Source organism: Lagenorhynchus albirostris, chromosome 10 (genome assembly GCF_949774975.1).
Source record: "Lagenorhynchus albirostris chromosome 10, mLagAlb1.1, whole genome shotgun sequence".
Taxonomy (NCBI): domain Eukaryota; kingdom Metazoa; phylum Chordata; class Mammalia; order Artiodactyla; family Delphinidae; genus Lagenorhynchus; species Lagenorhynchus albirostris.
Genome location: NC_083104.1, coordinates 53534357 through 53547068, shown reverse-complemented (window position 1 = coordinate 53547068; position 12712 = coordinate 53534357). Strand labels below are relative to the sequence as shown.

The 12712-nt window shown below is 41.9% G+C and overlaps 1 protein-coding gene across 2 annotated transcripts in view; it reads right to left on the bottom strand.

Annotated features, from left to right (window-relative positions):
- The window catches only part of GADL1 (glutamate decarboxylase like 1), a 190073-nt gene that overhangs the window by 127896 nt on the left and 49465 nt on the right, over positions 1–12712 (bottom strand). For both annotated transcript variants that reach the window (XM_060164089.1, XM_060164090.1), the window contains exons 5-8: positions 10399–10505; positions 9594–9709; positions 3695–3774; positions 3519–3573 (exon numbers count right to left, since the gene is read on the bottom strand). In XM_060164089.1, coding sequence (XP_060020072.1) covers positions 3519–3573; positions 3695–3774; positions 9594–9709; positions 10399–10505 — 358 coding nt within the window. The remainder of the gene's footprint in view (positions 1–3518; positions 3574–3694; positions 3775–9593; positions 9710–10398; positions 10506–12712) is intronic.

Here is a 12712-nt window from a genome sequence, read left to right as displayed (position 1 = left end):
ACACAATGGAAACATCTGCCACGTGGGGAGACAGCTGTGACACATGGACTACAGTCCACCATGCCTCCTAGAGCACGGCCAGTAGGTGACAGAGCCCCTGGGACCATAGGCTTTGGGACTTCTTCCCTGTAATCAACTACCAACAGATTATGTCTTTATCATGCCCATGACCTAAATGAAATGTGACCAGATTTACATCCATCAGTAAAAGCAATAGAAAAAGTAATTTACTAAAACCACTGAAGGTGTCTTTAATGGTTGAGCTTTCCTTATAAAGTCTATGACATCCTGACAATTGTGAGACAATATCTATGCTAGCTATTACAGACCATTAATGAGTTTTCCTCACCTGTTTAATCTAGCTACAAATATAAGTCCCAGAAATTCAACTTTCATAATCTGGATTTAACCTTCCAGGTTTTTTTTCCCTTTCTCATATCTCACACTGTTAATGAGAAAAGTCAGTGGAAACAGTATTGACTGTGTGTTGCCAATGAGTTGTATTCTCTAAGAAAGTTTGTCATTTCAAATACTCATACACAAAAATACTTCCAATTATTCAGTGTTTATACTAGTTTTATCTTTTTATAAGCACTTTAGAACTTCTGATGCTTCTGTGGTTTTTACCATCTTTGTAATGGCATCAAGGTAAAGGTCACTGCTCAACAGATTTTTAATGGGTCGTGGTTGGCCAGGGAATTGAACCTCAGCAGCAAAAAAAAAAAGTTGATAACTATTTCCTACCTCTGTAACAATATGAGTTAAAAACTTGAAACAAACAACAACAAAAAGTAGGTCTGAAGCTACTGAGAAAAAGAAACTAGTCATCAGGTATTAAAATGTCAGAATGGATGCAAGATTTGTCCTTAGTGAATCCAAGCTCAAGTTTTAACTGACTTGAGAGAAAACTGAGGAGGCATGCCAACACTAACCCTGTTGCCCTACTTTCAAATGTGCCTAAAGCAATTTTTACTTTTTAAAAACTTCCCTTTCAAGTTCTTAACTTCAGGATATGTCACTTTCATGGACTTTCATTGTCAAAACAAACAGAAATTTGAACAATGAAAATAATAATGACTGCCGTGGAGTAAAATCCATCCAATATGTTAGAAGATGAGTTCTTCATGATACTTTAAAAAGAAAAAAAGGTTTGGCTAGCTTGCAGGATGCCTGGCAACTTACTCACTATTCTGAAAATTGGTAAATAAGGGAAAAGAAGAAAATATTGGTTCTGTCTTGCTTGTCCAAACTGTTTCCTTAGGGAAACCAAATACGGATGAAGAAACAAAAATGTTTAGGGTAGTAGGCCTGCCACTAAATGAAGAAGGAATGAGAGAATGAATTAGAACATCACTAATGAAATAACGGGTCTAGACAATGATGACAAATGGCAGCAAAATCCATGAGGTGAGAGGCTGATGCAGAGTTCTGTGACAGATGGACCGATAACAAAAGGAGGTCCAAGACATCTCCTGATTGAAAGGCAAAATGCCACACATGAAGTCGTCCTGGTAAAAATTCCAACCTGAATCTTCCCAAGTCTCAGTATCTAACAGCCAAATTACAGGAAATATAGAAAACAGATGGGGAGGTACAGGGGAGGGGAGCGCTTAGAGTCTCAAATTCTTGATGGAATCAACAAAATCCATAATGTGAAAACTCTACAGGGCAAAGGACTTGGTTTCTCCAACAGATCAGTTGCAGGGGAAAAAAGGAGGGGAGACTGTAGGTTAGAAAAGATTTATGTGATAAATCAACCAAATGCCACACATGGACTTTGTATGACTCCTTATTCAGACCACCAGCTATTTTTTTAAAAAGGCAATGGAAGAAAGTTTAATCAGAGTGAATACTGGCTAATATTAAGAACTTATTCTTGCTTATAATTGCGTTATGGGATTTTTTGAAAGAGAGAGTGCATATCTTTTACAGATATACTGAACTATTTATAGATCAAATGACATAATGTGTAGGATACACTTCAAACTGATCTAGAGGTACTGGGAGGGGATGTGGGCATAAGCTAATGATTGTGAAAGTTGCATGACTGGTATATGGAATCTCATTATATTAGTTTTACATATATTTACAATTTTCCATAATGAAAAGTTTAAAATTGAAAGAAAGAAAGAAAGAAAGAAAGGAGGGAGGGAGGGAGGGAGGAAGGAAGGAAAGAGAAAGAGAGGAAGGGAAGGAAGGAAGGAGGAAGGGGTGTTGGTGGGTGTTCCCCACCAACAAGCATTAATAACATAAAGTTCTTTTTGATAGGAACTTCTGTAGAAAAAGATAAAACTAGATTTTAAAAAATAGATAAAACTAGAAGGTGATATCTGTAGTTCACAGCAGAATAAACAGGTTGCAATATAGAATTTTACCCGAGATAAAGAAATCTGATAACCTGTACCACCAGACAACTATCAAATCCACTTGTCAATGAAATGTTTTAAAAAATATCGTGCTAAGGACACACACCAGAAGCCAATACATGTGCAATAAAGGCAGAACTTTTAAGTACAGAATTTCACACCAAATACAGTGATCTAGCATGCTCCAGACAAGTTGAATTTCATGAAAAATTTTTAAAAATATGAAGAGTGAAAGAAAAGAAATATAATACTAAATCTTAAAAAATAAAAATTAAAGAACCCATCTTTCCTAAAGTGTGAAGCCCTCTGAGGAGAGATAAACTTATATCCCAGCTCAAAAGCTGGGCTTTTAATTTTTCAGCAGTCACACCCCACGTTGTTGCGGTCTATTGGAAAGTGGTGGGAGAACGGTCTGAAGCTCCACTGGCATGGGGGCTGCGGGAAGATGGGAGGGAAGCAGTGAAGTGGCTGCACCTAATCCAGTAGGCTTTTGGTCCAAGAAGCAAGATGGCTGGCACCAAGACAATGCCACACCCAAAAAGCAGATGCCAGGCTTAGCTGGAGTACAGCAGGTGACCAGGGCCATGCCTTGTCTTCCCCAGCAATGGAGGTGCAAGCTTTAATACATCCTGGCAGCTAAGGAAGAGAGGCTAGTCTGCCAGAGCTGAAATACTAGACCCACACCCAACAAGGGGTGATGGTTATGGATGGGCTTTGGGTGGAAGCAACCCAGGAGGACAGTTTGATCAAGAAATCAGAAATCATCCTAAATGCAGCCCAGAGACAACTGGTTTAGCCTGTAGCATCCTCAGAGTCAAGAGCTACGTAGGAGTGTGGATGCTGGGACCCTGCTAGAGAGGCTGGGCTCATCTTTTGAGGCTAATTCTAGGCAAGAAACCGGAATCCAGTGATGTCAGTGTTTTAATAAGCTCCAGCCATCTGGGAATGAGAACATCTGAGAAACTCCGCAGAACGTGTAGAGCAAGCACCCGGAAATAGCACATCTGTAAATGAGCTTCCTCCTTTAATTCTAAGGGGCCCTCTTCTCTCTCCCACACATACAGACGTGGGCCTGGCTGCTGGCCCTGCATGCTCCCCCAATGCCCAGACACACAAACGTTTTCTCTCCCTCCCTCTCCTTCCCCCTCTCACCTCTTTCTTGGCTTGCCACACTTGCCTCTCCAGCTCCTCAGGTATCATCTTACCTCTAAGAGACACAGGTTTGAGACATTGTTATGTTCAGCTGTGAACAGACCTTGGTACTGCTTTTTAAATAGTTATCAGTTTCCCCCTCCACCCACCTGGCTTCTGGATCCTGTCCCCATTACCTTCCATCTGTTTCCACAAAGCAAACATTCTCAGTACCAATCCCAAGAAAGGAGGCCGCCTTCTTCATAGAGTAATGACACTACATTCAAAAAGGCAAGGGGGAGAGAGAGACACAAATACATAGCATGAAAAAAGCACTGTTTATTTATCTAAATGGGTGTACATTATACGGCTAAGCCCAATCTTTGGAATAGTATTGCCATAAAAAAAAAAGAAAGTCATTTAACTGAGTTCTTTAGTATAGTGGTTGAAAACACTGATTTTGGTTGGGGTCAGAGAAACCAGGATTTAATCCAAGTTTTCCCAGTTACAGCTACAGACCCTTGAGCAAAGAACACATACTCTCCAAGCCTCCATTTGCTAATCTATAAAGCGGACATGTGGATGCCTCCTCCACCTGCTTGTCATGGAGTTAAATGGGTTAATGTATGTAATGAGCTAGCACAGAGCCTGGCATACGGAAAAAACTTGGTCACTGGAGGCTGTTGTTTTATGTAACATTGAAAAAGTTTCTCTTGATGCTACTAATAAAACTCAGTATTAATGGAAACAGAATCTAGTCCACTGCTGACTCAAAAGCCCTCTAAGGAGTGAGCAAGACTGTCTCAAAAATTGTAGTCACAGACCACAGGAGGATCTGTTTTCAAGAGCAAACAATGGGTTATAAATGCTGATCAGACACTTGACCAATCTTGTTTAATAGTGAATATAAGACTGAAATTAGACACACGGGAGTGTGGCTAAATCATAACAACAAAAGTAATAATAATTTATAGACACACTACTGATGCAGCCCTGGCATGAATGAGGCTAAGAGCTGGCTTTGGAATTAGGTCTTGTCTATTTCTTATCGGCAAATAGTAGTATAGACTTTGGAGTGTTGGGTCTTTTTGCCCTACGTAAATCCTATCAAATAATTAGCATTCAAACATTGGAGATGTCGCTCTTTGTACATTACTGTGGACAGGTGGTCAATTAATTCCTTTTCATGCCAGAAAAAAATGAAGGTGCTAAAGGACATTATTGTACCAAAAAACCTTAGTAATTTAATTTGTAGGTATGAATACATTAAAAGAGTAGTCAAGCCTTCACACTTAACTTGATATATTTCCCTCAAATGTGGTAATTTCTTTCCTCTTTTGTCAAGAGAGTTTTATGGGGAGCTCTTTCTGAATTCTGTAAAAATAAATGCAGAAGTAACACCATCAGGAAAAATGAAACCATCCTAAATAATTAATTTCCAAATATCAAACAGGACACGTTCAAAATGCCTATAGGATGCATTCATTTCGAGTTGTTACAAGAACATGTGCATAGTGAAGAGTAATAATGTACATGAAAATATAGTTAATTCCCTACTTGCTACATCAGCCCACCATAGCTAAGGTGACATAGCTAATGTGAATTATTTCTCACCAGAGATTGGGGCTCTGGCACCAAACAGCTATTGGTTTCATAATGATAAATAGTAGCCTACCCCCACTGACATCTGCCAATAAGGAAAATCACATTGCTTTGCCCTGAGAAACAGCAAAATACCCCCAACCAATGGATCTGCTGAATAAAAAACCTGTCATCAGAATAAGAATAGCTTCGGTGGAGCTATTTTTGGGTATCTCAGGGCAAAGTAGAGTCCACTGTCAATCTCAAATGGATAGAGACAGCTTTTCACAAGTCTGAAAAACTGAAGCCTAAACATCTGAAAGCATCAGAGGAGGAAAAGAGCCCTGGAAGGGGGAAAAAAAGAGAGAGCAATGCTTCAGACATACTGAGTAGTTTCAAGAGAAGAAAAAACCTAGAAGGCCGGAGTTCAGAAGTAACAGCTGCATTTAGAAACAAGAGGCGCCTACTCCCTTCACTGGCAGAAGAGAAGTTAGTCCTTCTAAGACCCAATCTCCCCCTGAGTTTCACTCATCCACAGAAGACACACAAATCTCAGTGGGCATTCATTTCTATAAAAGTAAGACGGCCAGTGTCCACAGGAAAGACAGAATTGCACTGAAGTTTTCCTTCCTGGTTCCAGCAAGGATTTCATCTGTGACCTTGGGTTTCTCAGTGAACCGCTGCTTTCCCCTCCTGTGGATTGTGTTCTGGACACTTGAAGTCCTATGATGCTGACTAGTTTGAAGTTCAAATTAGCTTCAGGTGGTGGGGAGAGCGGGGTTATGAATGTTATGCCTTAGGAAATAAAGAAAAGGAATGTACAGGGACTTTTCCAAGAGCACGCAGCTGGTTCAATTCCTAAAGAGGCAGAGTCGGAATCCAGATGGACTACCTTACACCCTGCACAACATCCTGAAAAGCACCTGCTGGCCCGTGAATGCCTGCAATGCCATCCAAACTCAGGGCAGCCTCACCTAGAGAGCAGGGCCGTGATGGAGGGAGTCAGGCACCTCAGGTGCAAAATTTAAGGAGGTATGACCTTGAAACGTGGACTCTACACGTCTCACTTGCCTCATCCCAGCCTCGATCCTGTTAGTGAGGAACTATGACAACTGATCACTGGCCTGGGAGTGAAAAGGGTTTCTTTTCTCCCTCACTTTTTAGTGGCAGACAATAATCACTACTTCATGCTAATTCCCAAAATGATTTGAATGACAACCCTAAGATTTCTATAAACGTAAGTAATTCATATCTAACTGCTAATCAGGCCACAATCTGTTCCTTTTATTACTTTTCTCCAAAAGTCCCCTTCTCTTTGGTTCCCACTTGGCCTGGAGAGGCTACCTTAGATATGCTGACAGTCTAGGGGTCTCTGCTGTGATCTTCCTGGTCTCCACCAACAGCTGAATTACCGTGGACACCTGAAGTGTATGCAAAAACCCCTTTAGTGGCGAGTGCCCATATTCTGCATTTGATGGTGCAAGGCAGAGATGGAGTAACTTACCCTGGTTCATCTGCGGCTGCAATAAAAACTGGAAAAGTAAGGCCACCTGATAAAGCAATCTGGGAAAATAACCAGGGGGCCATGGGCCAACGCCTGAAAAAAAACAAGGGGGCTATAACAAAAAGATTAGCATAGGGTTTAGGATCTTTTAGGAAACACAGCTTTCTTTAATTCTTTTTTTTTCACTAAGTAATGAATTGATTTGTTGTAAATAGTGGTACAGAGGTCCCTAAAATATGAATTAAAGTAATGCCAATGCTATGACTTGGGTCTCTTTGGCAGAGCAGGGAAAAGAAGGAGCTACAAAGAAGCGTATGGTGGCTGGGGTAAAATTCATATATTCAAGGCTATAGTGTGTTCAAAGTCATGGAATTTTTCTATGGACTTCACTTCGTTGTGGACTGAATGTTTGAGTCCCCTCAAAATTCATGTGTGTTTAATCCCTGCCCCCCAATGTGATGGTCTCCAGGGCGAGACTCTGATGGGATGAGTGCCCTTGTAAGAAGAGGAAGGCAGGCCTCACTTTGACCACGAGCCTGGACGGAGGCAAGGCCATGTGAGCACAGAGGTTCACTCGCCAGGAAGCAGCTTCTCTCCAGACACCAGCACCTTGATCATGGACATCCCAGCCTCCAGAACTGTGAGAAATAGACGTCTGTTGTTTAGGCCACCCACTCTATATTTTGCTAGAGCAGTCTGAGCAAACTAAGACACACATCTAGCTTGGTTTTCTGGCTCCAGCCTCTGCTGGTCTGTTAGCCAAGGCATATATTTTACCTCTTTTCGCACCTATATCTCCACCAGAGATTTTAAAAAATACTTAGTTCTGGGTTCACAACTTTTCAATTTCTTTTCATTCCCAACTTGTCAGCTACACCTGTTACTGATCTTTCCCAGGCATAATCTTTATTTTAGGCTTCCATAGAAATTCTTCCCTCTTTCTGGAGCAATTATCCCAGAAAAGAACTCTGGTACATTTTAAACCAAATGAAGAACGAAAAAGGCAAAAGTAAAAGCACTGCACTGATAGGAGGGCCCCTATTTAATCAGCTTTCCAAGGCATGGAAATAGCAATTCTAATGCAGAGGGGCTCTGCATTTCTGATACACTAGGGTTCCTCCAACTGAAATACCAAGGATTGGAACCCGACGGTTGGAACCAAAGTTTCCCAGGGCAGGGAAATTCTACTCCATAATCATTCCAAATAACCAAGCATTTTCCACAGATGTCCATATTCCCAAACATTCTTCTCTTGCTACAGAATGAACATCTCATGAGGAAGGGCCTGGGGAGCTGAGGTCAGAATCTCAGACTAGATGACTCCTCCCAGCTGCCCCCAACTCAATGCCCACTTTGCCCTTAGCGCTGAACTAACCAGAACTCAGGCAGGGCAGGGGGAACACGCGGGGGTGGTCAGGTTCCTGCATCATTTATACTTTTGCCATAATAAAGTAACTTGCTCTTGAAAGAAAGTAACAGATACAGGAAAGTCCAGCTGGAATTAACAGAGACTTTTCAGAGTTTGCCCACCTCACGTGTTTGACAGGAGACCTAGGATTATTGCAGAAGGTACAGGAGGGGACATGGGGAAGAAGCAGTGGTGGGATGGACCCCCAGAGGCCCCCACTGGAATCACAAAAATAAAAACAAAAAAAGCATCCCTTCTAAGTAAGACTGCATATGAGCTGTGCTCTGCATTATTATTGCTGGGTCATTCTCCTCCTCCTATTACTACTAATAGCTAACGTTTTTGTCTATCTAGCATGTGCCAGATGCTACTTTACATGCTCTAACTCATTCAACCTTTGCAATAACCCACTAATCAATCAGTGCCTACTAAGCTCATGTCGCCACTGGGCTGCTTTAATGGCCCCAGACTGTTCACTGCTCCCTGCATCCAATCCCTTTTCCTGGTGGCTTTGCAGAGTCCCCTTAAGACGTGAAGTCTATTTTCCCATTTCTTGGATCTAGGTTCCTATATACAACTTATTTTACCAAGAAAATGAGGAGAAATGACAATGTGCCAGTTCCGAGCCCAGGACTCAGGAGGCCCAGTGTGTGTCCATGCTGTTTTTTTTTTTTTTTTTTTTTCCATGCTGTTTTTTACCTGCAGCACTGTCATGACAACACATCTGGACTAGCCTGCTGGCGGATGAGAGACAAGTGGAGCGTCACTGGGGTCATCCCAGCCCAGCCACTCCCAGATCAGCCACTCGCCAGCCAAGCCCAGCCAAGAACAGCAGCACTGCCCAGCTCTCTCCAAACTCAAGGGCAATAATATCTGGCTATAGTTCTATGCCACTGGGTTTTGGAGTAATTTGTTAGATATGAGAGCTAACTGATACACTCATTTTTATAAATTAGGAAACTGAGGCACAGAGGAATTAGTCAACTTACCCAAGGTCACTCAGATAGTAAGTAGTGGAGACAGGAATTGAATCCAGGCAGCCTAGTTGAAAGCCAATGCGCTCATCCACAATTGGACCTCCTACTTCAGTGGGGAGCACAGTGAGATAGGGGATCGTGGCAACATCCAACTGTGCGTGTGTGTGCACGCGTGCGTGCACGTGATGTTCATTGTTACTGAATATCTCCCTTTCCTCTTGAAGAGCCCTTGTGTTAGCCATTCAAAGCAATCAGTTTCACAAGGAAATGGGAGTAGAAGACATACCTGATATCAGTAGCAATCATCTAAGTTCTCAAAAATAAGACACTCAGAGATTCAAAGAAAGAGGTGGCGCTTTCAAATTAAGTGTTCTCTTTTCTCTAAGAAAATGTTACAGGCTATAAATTTTAAATAAAGGTGATGTACAAAATTGGGTGGCCAGGGCTTACAATATCAAACCGATCAGAATTTCTTTTGGAATGAATACAATGTTGTACGTAGGCACGTGACTCACACATGGATGGGATAAGAGCACATCGGGAGCACCCAAACAAAAAAGCCCTCTTCATGATGTATTCATTCTCAGAAAATCTATATCTCATATCAAAAATAATTTGTTTTTTACCTCTGCTGATGTGAAAAAGATTAATCTTGGCAAGCCAGACAGCCCCTTTTCTTTAATATCAGGACAGTACTTGTATCTGGCTAAATTCATGGCATACATATTGGACACTGAACCACCTGCAAAAACAAAACCAGAAATATGTATAGCGTGACATCCTTGTTCCCCAAGTGCTGGCTACGGTAGGAGGCATGGATCGCTGTGGGTGCACCAGCCTAATGACAAATTACTGTCAAAATCAAGGGAGCACCCCCCCCCAATCCCATTACTCTTACACACTTCCTCATCTCCAGTTCCAGAAGTTTTGGTCTATTCTCTCATTCCAGAGCTTTTCTAAACTAAGAGTTTCCATCTCTGGACTTAGGGCGAGTACCCAAGTCTCCATAGTTAATAATATTCTTTCTGTCTGTCTCTAATCAATAAAATGACAATACATGCTCCTCCCTGGTTCCAAAGAAGGACTGTAGGAGAAATCAAATATGATTCAGGAAACTTCTCAAGTAAAATTAATTGATAAACTTGAAAAAGGTATGATAGCCCTTCCTAACTTCCAGCAACAGATAAATTCATTTGTGTTGGATATAAATCCAAAACTGTAGACATCTCATTTGTTAGCATGTATGTCACTTCTGTAGCATTTATGCAAAATATCGTCACTCTGGAGAAAGGCACAAGCTCGATTCTCCCCAAGTGGCATGATTAATATCCAAGTTTTTGTAATGTGGAAGTCTGTGGGGAGTTGTTCCTCAAATAAGGCATGAATAAAATTGTAGATGCTTTAATGGAGGCAATAACTAATTGTACTTACCTGGGTTAAATATTCCATCCCCTTCTTTCCAGCCAATAAATTCAATCATTTTCTTCAGAACCGCTTCTTCCACTAACAGAAACACTGGGGACACCTCATACGTATAACTAGATAGATATAAAAAACACTTCACTTCTATGACTAGAGTCAAACCATCCCTTTGGAGTCCCAAGAAATGCACACAGAGTTTTATTAAACCAAGTGGCTGCTGAAGTGTGGGTAGAGTCTTTGGAAATGAATCCATCGGAAACAGAGAATACACAGTCTATGACAGCGCTGGTCATGGTTAGATAAATGTCAGTAGCTGGTGGCTTTAAGGATACTAGCTACTTTGCAGTCTTAATTTAGAGCAAACCTTCAATGTCATTGGGAGGATCAAAGCAGTGCACCTGGATTCTTTGTATTAGTCATGAACAGCGGCCGTTTAGCTCTTTGGTTGCTGGTTAAAGAAAAACCATTGTCATGGTAGCCAGGTTTATTAGGTTACTACCATGAATACCCTAGCAGTCAGCTCTAGAACTTGGGATTCCTCCACCACACTCCTGGGTTTGTACAAATGGCAAGAGCACTGTGGACATCTCTTATGATGCAATGATTTTACTACACAGTGCTACCTGGATCCCTGTCATGAAGGTTTGAGGCTCTGGGCTGGAATGCTGTCATTAGAGAGCATTGCTAAGTTAGCCCCTTTAGGAATGTCCTGTGGTGGTTCACACCTGATGACTGGTCCAGTTGGAGGGACAACTGGGCCTGGCCTTGGGGGCCCAGCTCCAGACCACACTGAAGGGCCAGGGTAGCTCCAGAGACGTCTGTGGGGTCAGCCGAGGTGGTCTTAGAGCCTACACAGTGGCTTGACTCCTATCTCTGCCCACTCCTGCTTCCTTCCCCTCCCTTCCCCTCCCTCAAACCCTGTTGACCCCAAGGGTTTCCCTTAATAAACATCCTATTCACTAAGCTCCATCTAGGGCAGCTGCCCAGGAATCCAGCCTGAAACAGTTACCATGTAATTTTATAACGTTTCTTTCTTTCTCCAGATAACTGGAGGGTGACTAATATGTATAATCTCCTTCTTGAACAATTAGGTGATTACCTTAAATTGAATCTGAATAAATATGTACTCTAAATATGTAAGCTAAGCAGACACATTTAAATTCATAGTCACGGAATTTAATGCAATTATGTTAACATCAGAAGGAAAAAAACTTTAGTAAAGAGGCAAAAAAAAAAAAAAGGAAAAGAGAACACCTACTGTGTTATCACCTCCCTACCTGCCAAGCACTCTAAAGTTACATCATTTTTCAAACAATTTAGCTTCTATTTTCAACCATGCTAGGAAACCACTTTACACATATCAAAAGTGTGAAAAAAAAGTATATATATGTACGTGTACCTACAAATAAAAGTGAAATAATCATTCACTTTTTAGTAAGAAGAAAATACTATTAAACTTGTCTTTGAAAACTAGCTCAACTGTAAACCTAGAAATTGGCCTGGAGGTGGAGGAGAGGACAATACAGAATGCGCTCGTGGCTTCGTGAGATTTTGAGTGGACTCCTCAGCTTAGCAGCAATTTAATACTTCAAAAGCCTCTAAATATTTCAGTAAAAGAACCCAGATGAGGAGTTAGAAAGATCCCAGGACTTAAAAGGAGAGGTTCATGGGCTTCCCTGGTGGCGCAGTAGTTGAGAGTCCGCCTGCCAATGTAGGGGACACGGGTTCATGCCCCAGTCCGGGAAGATCCCACACGCCGCAGAGCGGCTGGGCCCGTGAGCCATGGCCACTGAGCCTGCGCGTCCGGAACCTGTGCTCCGCAACGGGAGAGGCCACAACAGTGAGAGGCCCGCGTACCGCAAAAAAAAAAAGAGGTTCACAGAATTGTGTAATTTCAGTATCTTTTCTACCACTTAACTCTTCTACCCATTGTAACCTGGTATCTGGTATTGTCTTGAATTATTCCACGAAAAATTCTGTAACTGAAGTCACCAATGACATCCATGTTGTTAATCCAAGGGACATTTTTAGTCTTTGTCTTAGTTAAACACTCTGCTCAACAATATATGACTCTGGACACACTCTCCTCCATGGCTCCCAGGTCTTCCCAGTGGATTTTCTCCTTCTTGTCTCTCCACTGTAGGCTTATTCTCCTCCTCCCAACCATGAACTATCAGATGCCCTCAAGGCCCAGGCCCGAGTCGTCTTCTCTCCTCACTCTATGCTGTCCTGCAGAAAGTGCTTCTCCATCTCCTGGTTTGTTTTTATTTAAAATATCTCCATCCTGCTCATTAAAATCACTTGCTGGGCTATGAAAATATAT